This window comes from Chaetomium globosum, genomic scaffold (genome assembly GCF_000143365.1).
Source record: "Chaetomium globosum CBS 148.51 scaffold_1 genomic scaffold, whole genome shotgun sequence".
Taxonomy (NCBI): domain Eukaryota; kingdom Fungi; phylum Ascomycota; class Sordariomycetes; order Sordariales; family Chaetomiaceae; genus Chaetomium; species Chaetomium globosum.
Genome location: NT_165976.1, coordinates 162,602 through 180,013, shown reverse-complemented (window position 1 = coordinate 180,013; position 17,412 = coordinate 162,602). Strand labels below are relative to the sequence as shown.

The following is a 17,412-nucleotide window of genomic DNA, read 5'->3' as shown; positions in this document are numbered from 1 at the left end:
GCGGAACAGGTCTTTGTTGGGACTATGTTTACGGGTGTTTTAATATATGCTGTGAGTATATGCCACCTGTATTGGCGAGCCGTTAAACCCTGTGTTCCATTCTAACTGCTCTTTGAAGACCGCTGCGAAGGTCTGGAGAGGTACTTTTGGCAGGTTTAATGATGGCGTTTTTAAGTATGCGGTAGGGGGAGAGTTATGAATGTATAATGAAAGATTCCCATGATATGTTCGCCATTGACTCCATGTAAACTTACCTAGGTAGGTACCTATGCATCCATACATTGATGGCTCTAAATCCCACGTGTTCCACCCGTCCATTGCGCAAGCGAACACATGGTACCTGCATATAAATGTGTCGCTTAATCAACAGTAATTAACACTCCATGCTGATCACCACGTAGGGTTCTTTCATAAGGTAATCCAAACTGAAACCGTGTTGGTCTCTATCTTAAAAACATCATCCGCCCCGTCATCTACCTTACTCAGACCTCTTAACGCCCTTCATGCCCCCGTAATCCTCCTTCAACGGCTCCCCCGCAACCTCCAGCGGCTGCACCGGTTGCAAAATATACAACATGCGCACCCACTCCGTTTTGCTGCAGTTCCGCCACGCATGCATCGTCGCCCGCTGCACGGAGACATCGCCGCGCTTCATGACGCGCGTCTCGCCCGAGTCCAGCACCAGCTCGACCTCGCCCTCTAGCACCACGCCGTAGTCCAGGCTGACGGTGCGGTGCATGGGCGACGTGGCGCCGGGCGGCATGTCGACGTACCGTAGCACCGTGCCGTTCTTGACGGTTAGGCCGGGCGGGTCGGCCAGGAAGGCCCGGTAGGCCGTCGTGTCGGTGTCGTTGGCGATGTCGACGGGGAAGGAGGACGTCACGTAGCATTGGGCAAAGGAGGCGTCGCCTTCGCCGAGCGAGTAGAATGGGGCTGGGGCGGGGATGGACTCGTCGATGACCGCTTTGCCTTCCGCGTTGTGCGTGGTGATGAAGCGGTTTGGGTGGGAGAGCTTTCCTTGGAGGGCCATCTTGAGCTAAGGTTGGGAGGTTGCTTCAAAAAGGAGAAGATGGGATGTTAAGGTGGTTTAAGTTTTCTCTCAAAAAGAACGATAACTGAGCAGTAGTATGTTTGAACCTCTTACTTCATTCAATATGCAGAACCTCGATTAAGTACCTAGGTAGGTAGGTAGATAGGCAACTGAATGTTGACTTCGGCAACCGTTTGCCGCGCCGGGAAGTGGACTCATGTGGACCGGTCATGTCCCGATGGCCGGCAACTCGCCAGTCATAAGATCCCTGGGACTAACAGCAACCTGGAATTACATTCATTACACAGGGGCCGTAAACGTCATTAGGACATTGGAATTACCTACAGTTTGACAAAGGACACATGTGCTACTAACCTACGACTCACACCCAACCATGACCTCCCCTAATTACGCCCACCACTTTTCAGCCCGCAATATCCCCTTTGGGATTGCATCATCGACAAAGCATCCCCAACCTCAAGCGGTGACCCGGGTGGGAAATTCTGTTATCTTTCTTCATGAATGCCATACTAGTAGTGAACTGTTCGAGGGCATCGATGGACTTCCCAGAAGGATCTTTGCCGATGAGACCCTCAACCACTTTGCGGCTCTCCCAAAGGCTACCCACAGAAATGTTCGTGGGGCCATTCAATCCGTCTGCCAGAATGGCAACCTCGACATCTCCAAGCTGCTGCCAGGGTGTGTTGAAGACATCACGGAAGTGGAGATGCACATGCCTATCACAGTTGGCGACTTTGCCGGTACAATCCCTCTGCGTCCTCCGCCCATAATACAAGCTCGTCTTCTAACAACACCAGACTTTTCCTGCTCTCTGATTCATGGCAAAAACGCGGGCCGCATTGTTGTCAACGATCCTCGCCCACCCCCGGCCTTCTTCCACTTCCCCATCGCTTATCAAGGGCGGGCTAGCTCCGTTGTGGTGTCCGGAACCGACATTGAGCGCCCCCAGGGCCAGTACCGCGACAAGTCTGTTCCAACGACAGCGGATGAACCCAAGCCGGTGGTGTATGGCCCCTCGAATGCAGTCGACTATGAGCTTGAGTTTGCCGCTATTATCGGAAAACCGCTGCGTATGGGGCGGAGGCTGAATGCGGTCGATGCGGACGACCATATCTTTGGGTTTGTCATTTTGAATGATTGGAGTGGTAAGTGTTTCTTTAGACATAGTCTCCTGAGTCGAAGCTCATCGTACTGGAACGCAGCCCGAGATATCCAAGCATTCGAGATGACCCCGCTGGGCCCCTTCAACGGCAAGAATTTTGGCACATCCATCTCACCGTGGATCGTGACTCTTGACGCCCTTGAGGCATTCAAGACTGAAGGCCAAAAGCCCATGGTTGATATCCCGAAGTACCTACAGGATCCAGAGCTGCGGACGTACGCAATACAAATGCAGGTTGAGCTCCTGTCGGGCTCGACACCAACGCTGGCAGGCACGTCTTGGGTACAGAGTTTGTACTGGTCGCCGCGGCAAATGGTTGCGCATGCGGTCAGTGCTGGCGCGGCCCTGAGGCCGGGAGACATCATGGCGACCGGCACGGTGAGTGGGGATGGGGAGGATGCGAGTGGGTGCATGCTGGAGCTTACGGAAGGAGGTGCCAAGCCATTCAAGTTGAAGGATGGGACTGAAAGGGGATACTTAAACAATGGGGATGTGGTGAGAATGACGGCTGTGGCCGGCAGCGAGGAGTCAGGGGTTGGGTTTGGAGAATGCATTGGCAGACTCGTTGAGAGCCGACCCATGGAGGAATGATGTCGATTCAAGAAGACAAAATGCTTCAATCCGCTCAGAGACAGACCTAGCTACCTACTAAGCCATGCCGATTACATGTACCCAAATTCTCATATCAATACCAATGCTAAATGGACTGTCCTGCTGTTGCTATCATCTATGTATGTACATACCTACCTACCTGAACTACCTACACACGCTGATTTCAGGGCTGTTACAAGCTACGAATTAAAGACGGTGCTTTACCAACACATCTCCGGAAAATAACATTACCTACCTTCTTGCTGGCATTCGTGAGACAAGTCATCCCGGTACTACCTAGGTAGTTGCGTAACCGGCTCGTTCCGAGCTAAGGCCGGCGTTTCGGACCTCCGATGGGTCCGTTCGGGATGTGGCCCTCCCGCTTTCCTCCGACCTCATGCTCCGACACACTCACCCCGCTCCCTAGCTCACTGAGTGCTGGAAGACACCCAACAATGCATATTTGATCCAATTGGTATTAACAACACAATCCAGTTCACTTACACTGTCTGAGTCCATTCAACTGCCACATCTAGCGTGAGGTCTTGAAACCGATCACAATGCCGAACAAACTACAGGACCTCCATACTGTTGACAGTACCAACTTCCCCTATGTTTTTGAGCAGAATGTTACGGTCCGCTTGAAATTTGGGGGCGTGGTCCGCTGCAACGTCTACCGGCCCAAGCCGGATACTCCCGTCCCGGTCTTGGTCACATACGGGCCGTACGGGAAGGATATTCATTACAAGGAGTAAGCCAAGACTTCGGAGCATAACGAGGCGACCATTGACCCGGATTCTAGTTTCATTCCGAAGTACTCAGAGGTCAATCCTCGCCATAAGTCTGATCACTCGGCGTGGGAGACACCTGACCCCGGGTTTTGGACCGAGCATGGCTACGCTGTCGTCCGTGCAGACGAGCTGGGCCTTGGGCAGTCCCCAGGCAAACTGGATACAATGTCTCGAGGGACCACAGATGCATTTGTTGACGTCGTCGAGTGGGCTGCCGAGCAGCCGTGGTCCTCGGGCAAGGTTGGCCTGTTAGGTATCAGCTATTATGCCGGGAGCCGTACGTACCACTTTACAAGCCCTAAATTAGATCTATCGACTGATATAAACTAGAATGGAGAGTGGCTGCCCGCAAACCCAAGGGCCTTGCGGCCATTGTTCCATGGGAAGGCATGTCGGACTACTACCGGGATCGATGCCGCCATGGTGGAATCTTGTCCAACGCTTTCATCAAGTTCTGGTGGAACAGGCAGGTCATCACCAACCAATATGGACGGCCCGGCCGTGCTGCGTCTAACTGGGGCCCGGGTATGTTCCATCACCGCCAATGCTGAAAATGTGGAGCGTCATTAACACATGCCCAGACACCATCGAGGGTGATCTCTCGGAAGAGGAGCTGGCCGCCAACCGCCAGGACCAAACCATCGACAACCAGAAACACCTGTACCGCGACGAGGCGTACTACGCATCCAAAGAATACGACATGGGCGACATCGAAGTCCCGCTCCTCTCCGTCGGCAACTGGGGTGGCATCCTGCTTCACCTCAGGGGCAACATCGAGGGCTTTACCCACGCCGGCTCCGAGTTCAAGTACCTGCGCATGATCACGGGCCGCCACGATCTGCCCTTCTACTACGACGACGAAGTCGAAGTCCAGCGCAGCTTCCTCGACGCCTTCCTCAAAGGCGACGATCGCGTAGGCTGGTCACAACCCGGCAAGGTCCCCCCCCGTCAGCCTAGTCCTCCGCAAAGGCAACGTCGGGTTCAACAACGCCGAGAAAGAAAAAGTCTACGAACGCCGCGAAGAAAACGAATGGCCCATCGCCCGCACGCAATACACACGCTACCACCTCACCCCCGACCTCACCCTCACCTCCCACCCCGCCACCCCCATCCCCAAGCATAAACTCACCTACCGCGCCCTCGGCACCATGCAGAACCCCCACCTCCTCCAATTCACCACGCCCCCCTTCCCCTCCGAAACCGAAATCACCGGCCACATCGTGGCCCACCTCTGCATCTCCGCCTCCCCGGACCCCGCCAGCCCCACCATCCCCTCCGACATCGACCTGTTCCTCACCCTCCGCTACCTCGGCCCGGACGGCGCCGAGGTCTTCTACACGGGCACGGCCGGCGACCCGGTGCCGCTGACCAAGGGGTGGCTGCGCGCGTCGCTGCGCAAGGTCAACGCCGAGCATCCCAAGCATAGGGCCTGGTTGCCGCAGAGAGATTATACGAGCCGGGATGTGCTGAGTGTGATTCCGGGGGAGGTGTATGCGGTGGATGTGGAGGTGTGGCCGACGAATGTGGTGGTGGAGCAAGGGGGACGGGTGGTGTTGGAGGTGAGCTCGGGGGATACGCAGGGGAGTGGGATTTTCTTGCATGATGACCTGGTGGATCGGTGAGTAAGCGCCTTTGCTGTTGTTTTTTTTGTTTCGCTATGTTTCTTTGGATGAGGGGAAGGGAGGAGTCGGAAGGGACGGGATGCTAACGTGGTGTAGATCGGTCGAGAAGTTCCAGGGATTCAACCACGTCCATTTCGGGCCGCGGTTTGAGAACTATGTCACCCTACCGATCATTCCAAACAGAAAGGAGTAGTCGATGTCTATGCTGGAAGACAACCAGTGGTTTGGTTTCTGACTCAGAATCCGCCCAGGATGAGTTCATCGCCCTACGGTTAGGCCACCCCTCAGTGGTGAACTTCGGTCAAGGTTCCGGCCCCGGAGGGGGTGAGATAGGGTGAAGTGAGGAAGCAAGGTACATGTACCTCCATGAGGCGCACAGTTAATGGGTAAAAAAGTAGAATTGAGCATTGCATATTCGGAAAGAAAGTTCGGCAAGCAGTCGGGTTAGGGTAGCAAGAACAGAAATATCCCCACGATTTGGTCATCAATCAACCTGTTAAACCCCATGATCCATACAATTCAACACAAGGTCGTCACATCATAAAACAATATTACCATAGAGAGCCCGCACATTCACTAATTTATCAAGACGGCTTAAGCTGGTAGCGAGTGTTCGTTGGTCTGTCTCGGCACCCACTCGGGATCGAAGATCTGGGCAGTGAACCAATACCCATCCTCATAATCGTGGGTCAGGCTGACAGCGTGCAGCCCGGTAGCTATGTCACCTTAGCAATTGAACTGACAGGCTCCTACACTGATGAGATTCGGTAACTACTCGCCTTTCCGTCGGACCAGACCTCGGTATTCTTTTAAGAAGCCGATCTGTTCGTCATCAAGCTCCGCCATCCTCTTGATCTCGGCCGAGTCCCAGTTGGAGTCTGGGGAGAACGGCCGCTGGCCCTTGCAGCAATAGTGGAAGTGTGCAAGGATCGTCTTTGCGCTGGAGTGGATGGCCCGGATGATGTGCATGTCTACAAATCGCACCTATTTCTCGTTTAGCACCAGTGGTCATTGTACGGTGCTAGGATATGCTTACCGGGAATCCACGCCGCCTTGCAAAACCCCTGTGGAATCGGCATTGCAGTTCGTAGTTGTGGAGCAGGATGAACACACTCAGGAAAATCACAAACCAGTTGCTTGTCTTGTTGGCCAGAATAATGTCCTGGAGTTGCTTCAAGATGGTAAGGCGCAGTGGTTGCAGGATTCGCTCCGTGAAGATGGCGGCCATCTGGTAGTTGATGAAAGGCGGTACTTGGACGATGGGATCTCTCTCGTAACGGTGGGAGAGGCCCTCGGCGCCGAGAGTGTCCCCTCCAGTGCACCGCCAGCGGCCCTCGAGGAATCGGCATGTCACCCAAAGACGTATCACGTTGGATAGAAGTTTGTTCTGAGATGTCAGAATCACAACAACGAATCATAGGGAAAGAGGGGCGACCTACCGGATTGGGGAACGTCGAGAGTCTCATCGCCCAGCTGAAAACACTCCACACGAGATGATCACTGTCATCTAAAATGGTACACAAGTATGGCTCAATGCACCGGTCAATGTAAAAGTTCACGACACTCGTTGCCTCGTCCGGATCGGAAATTGCCCACGGGATGCCGTACATCTTGTTGCCCCTCGCGTCGTCGGACTGGAGCTCTTCGGCGGTGGGAATGAATTCCCGTACTCTCAGCCTGAGGGTGACGTTGCTGTCCTGCGCGAATTCCAGGATCTTTGGCTCATTTTGCGTCCACTGCCGTTTAATATGAAAATCGCCGTAGGTTTCGCCAACCATGAGATGTACCCGAAAGAATTCAAATTGTTGGAAGCTGGTCCGGTATAGGTTACTCTCCGTGATCCTGTATCTGAGGCATGGAAGCCAAGTCAATTTGGGGGGCGTCCTTATGCAGGCGAGGCACGGCCCACTAAGGTCATTTGGGTTGGGAGAGCACTATGGAATTCATGTTAAGATCGGAATTTCAGATGGGCCCGGTTCGTTATCGCTTACCCTTTTCCGGCGGGCCCAGCATCTGACACACGAGTTCAGGGTTCGCGTCAAGCTTGTCTCGGCTCTGAGCGCCGGCGTCTTGAAGGGGGTTCGCTTAACAACAGGCTTGCGAACTTCGACTCGAGCTCGTGGGGAAGGCTTGGGGGCAATCTTGGATAGTCGTGGCCTTGGAGAAAGGGTGCCTTGAGTCCCTTGGCTCTCCGACATGGCGCGTAGAGTGCATGTTGTAGCACTCGAACTGCCGTCACTGACTCGAGTCCCCTGCCCGTTTGACATGGCGCGCAAGGTGCATGTTGTGGAACTCGAACTGTCGTCTTCTCTAGACGCATTGGCCGGACTCCCTTGTTTGTCCGACATAGCGTGCAGGGTGCATGTCGTAGAACTTGAACCATCCTCACCAAAGTCATTGGCTAGACTGTTGCCGGAGGTTAATATGCACTCAGTGAATAATATCAGTAAAGTGGCCTACTGGACGGTGGCAGGAAATAGAGACCCGCCAGGGAAGCCAAAGACTGGATCATCCAAAAGCAGGCCAGAGCCATCTTGCTCAATGACGGCATCCAACGATGAGATTTCGGTTCCCCCCAGAGTCTGTATAAGAATCCCACCGTCGAAGCGCGGAGGCGCCTCTGAGACAGGAGTCGAGGCCATTCTGGCACGCGGAACTAGCAGAGAACCACAGGAGAACTATACAAGAGATGAGAAGGCAGTAAGTATAAACAAGTCTGATGAGGTTGTAAATAGATGTTGGAATGAAACTGGGCATGGGCGCAAGGCTGCCGAGATGAGGGGCACTGACAGTTCACGTATCACAATATCACGTGCGTTGCTCAGGACTGACTTGCATAGGAATCATCGAGTCATGGAGCCATAGAACCAGAGCTATATGCACGACTGGTGCCCGTCATCCCTACCAAGCTGGGAAGGGCTGAGCCCGATGTTGGTTGCGGCGAAACTCGATTAACTCTAAACCCCAGTCTCTGACTAATATGGGCCCTGGATGAAGCCACCCAACTCCTGCCGAGAGCTGCCAACACCTCCGCGTTACCCTTCCACAATGAACAAATCGTGCTTCCTGTGCAATCTCTGGCAAATCTCGACGAAGTCTGGCTCATTCTCCGGCGTCACCACGCCGTGCCTGATTAGATAGGATAACCATACCATGGCCCTGTTCGCTACGAACTCGCCCTCCATCAACGCGGCCTTGACATCGTCCAGGGTCATGAGGGTAAACTTCTCGACCTCGTCACTCCCTGGCTGCGGAATCACATCCTTATCAAACTCCATCTCGTAGAGGTACGAGATGATATGCTGGCAACCAGGTTTGCCCGTGCTGGTGATGGACATCTGATACGAGACGGTGCCGCACGCGACGATGTTTGCCGTCGTGTATTCCTTGGGAATGGATGCCTCGACGGCGATCTTGCGCGCCATGCAGTCGACAGGCCGCTCTCCCGACCGGATGACCCCTGCAACGGTACTGTCGAGCTTGTTTGGCACCGTGGGCTTCGTTGCCGACCGCTTCGGAACCCAGTATTTGGTTTCGTCCTTATCATTCACAAAGCCAATCAAGTGGGCGCTGTAGCTGACAACGCCGAAGGGATCGAGGCCACTGCGGTCGGTGTCAAGCACGTGTTCGCCGTCCGACACGACTCGCAAAGCCTCATTGTAGAACTTTCGCGGGCTTGTTGGAGCGCCTTCCTTTACGGCTTGCATCAACAAGTCGCGCATGACCTGCGTCCGCTCCTGGAAAGACCTGGCTTGCACCATGGTCAACAGCCGCCGCTCACTGTTGACTTGCCAGTTTGGCGACAGGTTGAGCCCTTGAAGGATGGATCTGTGCATGTAGCCGAAAGGCTTGGGGTAGCCCTCAATCATGAAGTAGTAGTAATCCTGCATCCACGTCTTATATGCGGCTGGATTGCGCTGGTAGTATGGCCATCTGCATGCAGTTAGCTTATTACCTAGTGTGTGTATCTAGTACCTAGTGTGTGGGTCATCAATGTCACCGAGCGATCATCGCCTACAGCACTTGGAACATTGAAGTTGGAATCGACTGGAGACTCACGTGTCGACTAGCTTCACGAGCGCTAGGCCGCTAAAGGGATTCGACGACATCACTGAGTAACGTCTCATTCCACAGCACGAGTTGGGTCGCGAATACGAATTATTTGAGCGGAAAAACTGAAGAGCTGACCAGATGTTGTTTTGGTCATCAGACGCGGGTTACACAGTAAGAAAAGTAACCGTTCCCCGCTTTCCCCGCAACAATCGTGCTCGTAAGGCCTCGCAACTTGAAGGGTCGGGCATTCATTGGATGGTAGGTACGACAGCTCCGGTTGGCTGAAATTCGGAAACCCCTCGTCAGCAGTTTTCCCGACCTGTCAACGGGAGAAAAAAAAAAAAAAAAAAAAAAAAAACAGAAGACACATGCAAGTGGCCTGAGATTCACGATGCCGTAAAGAATTACAAGACCCGTATTCCACCTGGCCGTGCCGATTTGACTTGCCGGGGTTCATTACCAGGTACCTAGAGCGACAAGGACCCTCGTTGGAACACTGCCCGCCTCTATTTTAAGCCCTTCTTCCGGATAATGTAAGAAAAAGGAGTCAGCCAGCTCGAGGTGCGGCCTGTTTCTCCGTTGTAAAAGCAAGTGGTTGCCGAGGGCTTGGCCTGGAGAGAGGTCGTTGTCGCAGCCCGATGTTGACTCTGAATCTTCTTCAGCTGGACCACCGGTCCACCGCCGGCGATAACTACATCGGCCATCCATCTTGCGCAGATTACCTACCTAGCTTTCTCTAAATCACCCTCCTACCCTCAGTCGTTACGTCTCGGCTGTGGGTCGTTTGCTGCGTCAGAACGCGGGCTCCGGTCTCTTCGTCAAGAAAGAGCAAGAGAGCATCAGCCTTCCATCGTCAACAAGGTGGTCGGGCAGGGCTTCCCCGATCTGGTATCGCGCCGGAAAATCGGGCGGGATCTCTCGGGAACGAGGTTCACATCATGCCTGTACATCCCCGTTAGCATGCCTTTTTGTTTTTGTGACGGGGGGCGCACAGCGCGGTCGTGGATGGGGAGTGTAAACGGCCCCGGAGCCGGCCCGGACCCTGTTGCGGGCGCCGGCATTCCGGCCCCACCTTTCCAGACCGCCGGGCTCCGCCCGGGCTTAACCCACGCAGTGGCATCGCTTCCTGTTTGTTTAGTTTCCCACAAAACACACCGTTTTCCCAGTCGGAACGTTATTGTCCTCCTGTGTGTTTACAGACCCCGGTGACTCTGACCGTTCGCTCGGCCTGACCCTTCGCATGCCCGGCAAATGGCCTTGGGCGTAGGGCTCAGGCCGTCGGGCAGTGCATGCCTCTCCAGTCAATAACGACAGAGGACTTCGTTGGATGCTAAATCGCGAGACTCGCCATTTCCAATGCCACGCTGCCTATCTAGGTACCTACCTGTGAGGGTGATTGTGTGACAGTGTGACTCTGCCAGAATCCATGAGGACCTGAGTTCATTTCGCGGCTGCACAACACTTGTCGTGCCCGACCATGCAGCAGAGCCAGGAATTTCACATGCCAGTACCCGGTAATCAGAATGAAGCCATTGCCCACTAACACGCCGTGCCGTGTCGTGATGTGATTGAGCGCTTCAGCCCGCCCTGTTGAATGACGAGGTTGCATCGATATCCGCATGTGGCAGCACAGCAATTGACTGAAAAAGGTATAGTCTCCTCACCGATGCATGGAGAGCAGGAGGTCATTGGTCATCGCCGGTTTGGGTTTAGCTTGTTCACCGCTCGTCGGGTCGCCGAGTACGATTGGGTGATCGGGAGCCTGGCCCCCCAACTTCCCAACCGGGCTTTCCCGGCAGTGAGGGTCAGATCTGCACTTCCCTGGGAGACCGCCCGTTAGTTCTTAACCCACGGGCTCAGGCCACACCTTGAATTCGTTATTTCGCGTGCCACAGCTTGGTCATTGATGCAGGACTTTTACTGACCGACGCTCGATGTTGATGTTCACTGGTTGCCCTGATCTAGGCTGAGCCCGCTGGGGTGCATGATCACCATAGACATCATGTTACATGCAGAGAACGTACCCCCATGGGCCAGTGCTGTACAAGTGGTCAAGGCTTAAGCACACCCTCTTTTCAATGTCCTCCCCAGCTCTAACTTCTAGAGATTCTGTGCGCTGGTGACACGTTCCTTCCTCTTGAGTCTTGCTTACTCCTGGGGCGGACCAACAGCAAGAACTGCAGTTTATTTCGAGAATGCTCGTTTTATAAATAGCCAGTCCTTCCATCACAAACCAGAGACCGCTCTGCCTGCTCTCTCATTTCTCAACGCCAATTCCAGATCATTATCTTCCCGGTGCGCATCCCAGAAAGTACATGTACCCACACCCACACACCACTCCTTCCAAGTTCCACAGCGCCGGCAAAAGGGAGCAACTGAAAAGACTGCACACATCAACGAGACAATGAAGTCGTTATCCAACCATGGACAACCGTCATCCGGTGCTTCAAGGTTCGCCGCCCCATCTCCCAATTTCCTTTCACACTGTCCGCGCGGTTGGTTCTCGCCATGTTTCCATTCCAAACGTGGTTAATGGGGATGACGAGATTCCCCCGATTCCGCGCGAAACAACCTGACGACGACGAGACCGCTGACCGTTGGCCGTGACCCCGTACAGCACAGTCGGCCCTATTTCCGGCCCGGCTTTGAGCCATGCCAGCATATTTAACGCCTCGACGAGTGGCTCAAACAATCCAACCACGTCAAGCCAAACGGACGAACAACCCTACCAGCTGCTTGCCTATTTGGCCCAGCCGGCGGATGAAGAAGGCTCCGTGTACGGGCGTCTCGGCGGTTGTATCGCCGTGGTGCACACAAACTACGCGGGTCTGGAGTTGGAACACCAGCGACGTTGAATCCCGTTTGGGTGGCAAGGTAAAGTTGGTTCCGGGATGCTGCATGGCATGAGGCCGCAGCTGCAACACGCCGGGACTCGTGGTGTTACCCGGTGGCTACCTAGGTGATTGGTTAAAATTCAGGAGTTGAATTTTAACCAATCACCTCACCACCGGGTAACTCCTGAATTTTAACCAATCACCTAACCACCGGGTAATGAAGCAGAAGGTCTCACCCCACTCCGCACCGCTGGCAAGAATAAACTTACTAGATTGGGAAGGTGGGGTAATTATGCACAAGAGTGATGCACAAGGGTGACGGCAGGTTTATGGGAACTGCTTCACGGATTAGTTACGGGCTGGCCATGATTGGGATGTTAGATCTTCGCGGGCTCACAAGGCGTTCTGGAAGGATCATATTGATAGAGAATTCAGATGACGGTTTACTCTATCAGCCTGAAGACCTATCTAGTAGGCATTAGCGTGCGTGCTAAGTTGAAATGATAGCGTTGTCCGAACGATAGCGTTGCCCGAACGGAATTATAATTTGGAATTGGCAGCGGGACCGCATGCACCTTGGCCTTTTTCTTTTCTTTTCTATCTTTTTTGTTCTTAGATGAGGCGCCGCCGGGGCGGGGAGGCGGGGAGGAGGAGAAGAGAGACGTCGCGAACTTCAATGCGTTCCACTGCATGCTCTTCCTTGGCACAGAAGACGGTACTTGGCAGGATGCAAGCAATGAGCTTCAACAATTTTCGCACCACATGTCGTCGTCACGCTGCGATTCCATGGGAAGCCAGCCAAACAGCAGGGAAAATGATTTGAGGCGCAGTTTTCCTTAGTTAAGGTAGCTGAGTCTCAGTTCACCTTCCTCCTGCACACGAACCAGAAAAAAGCACACTTCCCCTTGTTGTTTTCGCCGTTCTTAACCTTAGCTCCACGCCAGTCAAGGCACACCAACAAAGTCCCGCATACCGGCATAAGTAGCGAGCAGCATCGCCGCCATGGCCATAAGTATCGGACGGGCACCTCTGGTTATCCCGGCTCATGCACTACATGTACCTAAACGTTGCACTGATTGGCAGTTGGCACCAGATACCACACCCATGGCTCTGGATCCAGGCGCTCGATGCTGATGGACCATTTCATTCGATGGCGGATACACACGCCCCTGCCGCATCACGTTGGAGTTGCATTAGTTACATGTATGATGTACCTAGCCACGGCAGGCCGTGCAACCACGACATGACCCGACAGACCAGTGGAACCTGAACTCACCTAAGGTACCTTACAGGTTGCTGTCTCCCCAAAACGGCAGATTGTTTTAAGCAATGATTTGCGATGCACAGATACCACGGACCGTCTTTTGGTTTCTTACCAAAGACTCCATCGCACCCCCAGTCGATTGAGGAGAAAGACTCTGGTGTGCCCAACTGCTTCACGAACACTCATACGATACCCCCAACTAATGGAACTCCCGAGTTCGAGGTCCATGTCTGTTGAGGGCAAACCATGTTCCGCATTGCAAATACCATTTTATTCTTGAAATTACGACGCCGCCGTCAACATGGAGCCCTTGGGCCACCTTCCCCAGACAAATTGACTGTTACACATATTCGTCAACTCCCACGTCTCGGCTGCCAACTCCCCCTGCACCCCCTCGTCCTCCTCATCCCCCGCCGCGCCAGCCACAAACATCGCCGCCATAAAATGGTCATCCGTCGCGTGCGCGTCCCGATACAGCGGGTGCTTCATCAGCCGGGTCATAGCCCGCCGCAAGCTAGGGCCGCTATTATTCCCGGATGACATCCTCGACCGCCTGGCGGAACTCGAGCGCCCACGACTCGGGCGGGCGCTCCTGGGCGAAGTTGTCCGAGAAGCGCAGCATCGGCATCCAGTGGTTGCGGTAGAGGTTGTGCACGGCGCCGCCGGACCCGATGATCAGGTAGTTCTCCTTGCGCAGCGGACGCAGCGCTGCCCCCAGCTTCATGTGGAAGTGCGGGTCGTAGCGCTCGTTGGCCGAAATCAGCGTGGTGGGCGGGCAGCCCGCCGGGAACATGCGGATGAGGATGAGGTACGTGTCGTGGATCCAGTCGAAGGTGGCGTCGCCCGAGGCCGCGAACCCGGCTTTCTTGAGGAGCGAAACGCAGCGCTCGGCTGTGGGCAGGTCTGGGTTGAGCTTGTAGTCGACGTACTTGCTGGGGTGTACGTAGGCTACGGGAGACTTGCTGGGGTTGGGATTTGTGGCGACGTGAACTTCATCACCAGGGGCGTCCCAGTGTGCTCCCTAAAGGCGGGTGAGTTGAGGTAGAACCGGAAGACTGAAAGGACATACCATCATGATGACGCCCTTGATGTTGTTGGCGAGAGCTTCATCGCCAGCCTTCTTCCAATAGGTGGCGGACTCGGACTCCTCGCCAAGCATCATGGTCGAGCCATGGGAGAAGAAGTAGACAGGGGTGAGCGGTGCTGTTGAAGTTTTAGTCTAAATCTTCAAACGTCTTGAAGCGACCGTTACTAAACTGACCCATAGTGCAATTGACGTTCTGAAAAATACTATGTTGAAAAGTAATTATGTCAAGCCTTGCCGAGGGCGGTGCTGAATGCACCCCGTGGTAATGTGCGATGACCCCTGAATTGAGTGGATGGATCAGCAACAGCGAACCAGCACTAGCTCTCTGATTTCCACAGTTCAATTCATCAGCGCCAACCTAGAAAACAGTATTACTCTATCCCTGATTGCCGCGTCCGAGTACAATTGCTGCTTTGCCTTATCTGATCGTTTGGGAGATGGCCCAGGTAACGCCACCCCCTACCCCTGGCCGATCGTTATCGATTCGGGACATGTGGGGGACGCGGAGCCGAAGGCCACATGATCCACATCTCTCCCTCTCCTGTTTCGCGTCTTTTGGTCTTCCCACGCCCGTCTGGTGTCACCACTTGCTCCCCCTCCCGTCCCGGATCCCTCCACCTGCGCTTGACACAGCCCACTCGACCCACCACAGAAGCTCGCACTCACGATGAGCACCATCGAAGTTGCGGGGAGCAGCTCGACCAATGCACGTGCAAACGACCAGGGGCTCTTCCAGTGCGGATCTTGCAAACGACACTACAATCGCTTGGATCACCTTGCCCGTCACGTTCGATCTCGTAAGGACTGCCGATGTGACTTGGCGTGACGAGAACCTGACAAGTTTGTTACTGGCTAGATACCAACTTTAAGCCGCACCGCTGTTCCATTTGCGGCAAGTCATTCTCGCGGACGTAGGCAGCTTTCTGTTCCTTCCGGGCCCAGCTCCAGGCCCAGCCCCTGCTCCAGACGCCGACCATGGCTCCTTGGCGTCGGTGATTGCTAACTAAACGCCTGTAATGTAGAGATCTGCTCAAACGTCATGTTGCTGCCCACGATGTGCGGAGCGCAAAAGTCAACAACCTGAGCCGCGGTGCCGCCGACGATGTCCCCGGCCGCGTGTCGCAAGCTTGCCGGGCCTGTGCCGCAAACCATGTCCGATGCACCGAGGCCAAACCGTGTCGCCGGTGCGCCGAAAAGGGCCTCGAGTGTGTTTACAAAAACGACGATCTGCTGACGCCGGCATCCCCTGTCGGTTCACAAGCCAGCGAGCAGTCACCTGCCCCGTCGTCGATGCCATCTTCTGGTTTAGAGGTGCAGATGACGGAAGCCATGCCGCTGAACGCCAACTACGCGGAAGCAAGGGATATGCCGCCACGGTTTCCCTCGCAACCTCTTATGGGGCCCTCAACACCGCTACAACGGGGTGTGCCCCCGCAGAATGCCTATCAGGGAACCGGTCCTGGCCCTACCATGGGGCCAATTGTTCAACATCCCTTTCGGTATGCCTCCCCTCCACCTTCCAATTACTCCTGTGCCTCATTCGAACGTGAGTTCTCACCATCCTAGTTGACGATTATATGGACCCCCACCCCGAACTCCCGACAGGGTACACCACCCCTACCATTGCTGAGTGGAACTTCCTCCCAGGCCTGTGGTCCGCCCCAAACAATCTTGGCATGGGGGTTGAACAACCATTCCCGGGTATCGACTTGGATGATTTAGACCTCCGTTTCCTTGATACATACAACACCACTATCCCGTTCGAGCTGGGCGGACCCCCACCCCCCGAACCTTCACATATGGCTCCGGCGATGGGCATGTCAAGCGTGCCCCATCCTGCAAGCAGCGCTTCCGAAGCATTCCGAAACCACCACTGGCGGTTCCGGCCAAATCCCAAGGACCATGGGGCGGCAGAGGAACACAACCTCTCACTGCCTTCCGATACCCGGGATCAACCATCGCCAGAGTCACAGATCTCCTTCCCTCGGCGTGTTACGCCCGTCCGTCTTGGGGCCGCCGCGCGTGACAGCATCTTGACCATTATTGTCAAGTCAATACGTCCCGAGAACCTGCACAAGGCCGTGGCTTCATTCCCAAGCATCGAGCTGTTGGATACCTTGATCCAGTTCTATCTTACCTCTCCCCATGCGAGGGCAGACTCCTTTATCCATGCCGCCAGCTTCAACCCCAATGACAAGAAGCCCGAGCTTCTCATTGCCATGGCGGCGGCCGGCGCCGTCCTGACTTCGGATGCTACGCTGACCAAATTGGGGTATGCAATGCAAGAGTGCCTCCGCATCGCGATCCTCACCCATTGGGAATCCGACAACACCCTCGTCCGGGACCTGGAGCTGACGCAAGCCTTCCTAATCAACCTGGAGATCGCCATGTGGAGTGGCACCACCCGCAAGGTAGAGATCACCGAGAGCTTCCTCCAGTCGCCCCTGACCATGGTAACCGACGGGGCGGCCGGTTCAAGAAATCGAGCTACCCGCCCGTCATCCTCGACACCAATGATCCCACTGCATCAGAAGAGACAGCCTGGCGGACCTGGATTCACCAAGAATCTTTCAAGCGCACCGCCTTCCGCTTCGTGCAACACGACCTCAACTCATCCATGTACCTCATGGTGAACCCTCTGGTCTCCTACTCCGAGCTCTCCCTACCCCTCCCCTGCGCACCCTCACTCTGGGGCAGCACCATCTTCCCACCAATGGACTGCCCTCCTCACACAACACCCGCCGCTTGCACACCAACCGCCCCCCGTAGCCGACTACCTCGACGACCCAGGCACCTTCAAATTCCAATCCCAGTTCCACCACGCCCATCCCATCCTCGAACTGCCCATCGCCAAACGAAGCCTACATCGCCTGCGCCTGGACACTCGCATGGGAATGCGTCCCGATCACCTCACTCCAACGCTCCACCTCCAACATCACAACACCCACCCACAAGAA

At 54.9% G+C, this 17,412-nt stretch overlaps 6 protein-coding genes across 6 annotated transcripts; 3 read left to right on the top strand and 3 right to left on the bottom strand.

The window, feature by feature from the left end:
* Positions 1–478: 478 nt before the first annotated feature.
* On the bottom strand, positions 479–1,030 carry CHGG_00061 (uncharacterized protein; the record flags this gene model as incomplete). Its single annotated transcript, XM_001219281.1, has 1 exon — positions 479–1,030. One exon carries the CDS (start codon positions 1,028–1,030, stop codon positions 479–481), a length of 552 nt encoding a protein of 183 aa, XP_001219282.1.
* A 394-nt stretch (positions 1,031–1,424) lies between these two features.
* Positions 1,425–2,804, top strand: CHGG_00060 (uncharacterized protein; the record flags this gene model as incomplete). Its single annotated transcript, XM_001219280.1, has 2 exons — positions 1,425–2,196; positions 2,254–2,804. 2 exons carry the CDS (start codon positions 1,425–1,427, stop codon positions 2,802–2,804), a joined length of 1,323 nt encoding a protein of 440 aa, XP_001219281.1.
* Positions 2,805–3,364: 560 nt separating this feature from the next.
* On the top strand, positions 3,365–5,410 carry CHGG_00059 (uncharacterized protein; the record flags this gene model as incomplete). The annotated part of the gene is made up of 6 exons (XM_001219279.1): positions 3,365–3,555; positions 3,607–3,872; positions 3,926–4,120; positions 4,177–4,542; positions 4,601–5,084; positions 5,314–5,410. The coding sequence occupies 6 exons, from the start codon at positions 3,365–3,367 to the stop codon at positions 5,408–5,410; spliced, it is 1,599 nt and encodes a 532-aa protein (XP_001219280.1).
* Positions 5,411–7,673: 2,263 nt separating this feature from the next.
* Positions 7,674–9,326, bottom strand: CHGG_00058 (uncharacterized protein; the record flags this gene model as incomplete). The annotated part of the gene is made up of 3 exons (XM_001219278.1): positions 7,674–7,895; positions 8,370–9,150; positions 9,277–9,326. The coding sequence occupies 3 exons, from the start codon at positions 9,324–9,326 to the stop codon at positions 7,674–7,676; spliced, it is 1,053 nt and encodes a 350-aa protein (XP_001219279.1).
* A 2,348-nt stretch (positions 9,327–11,674) lies between these two features.
* Positions 11,675–12,125, top strand: CHGG_00057 (uncharacterized protein; the record flags this gene model as incomplete). Its single annotated transcript, XM_001219277.1, has 2 exons — positions 11,675–11,721; positions 11,888–12,125. 2 exons carry the CDS (start codon positions 11,675–11,677, stop codon positions 12,123–12,125), a joined length of 285 nt encoding a protein of 94 aa, XP_001219278.1.
* Positions 12,126–13,894: 1,769 nt separating this feature from the next.
* CHGG_00056 (uncharacterized protein) lies at positions 13,895–15,432 on the bottom strand (the record flags this gene model as incomplete). Its single annotated transcript, XM_001219276.1, has 4 exons — positions 13,895–14,389; positions 14,438–14,571; positions 15,122–15,230; positions 15,316–15,432. The coding sequence occupies 4 exons, from the start codon at positions 15,430–15,432 to the stop codon at positions 13,895–13,897; spliced, it is 855 nt and encodes a 284-aa protein (XP_001219277.1).
* Between the last annotated feature and the right edge of the window lie 1,980 nt (positions 15,433–17,412).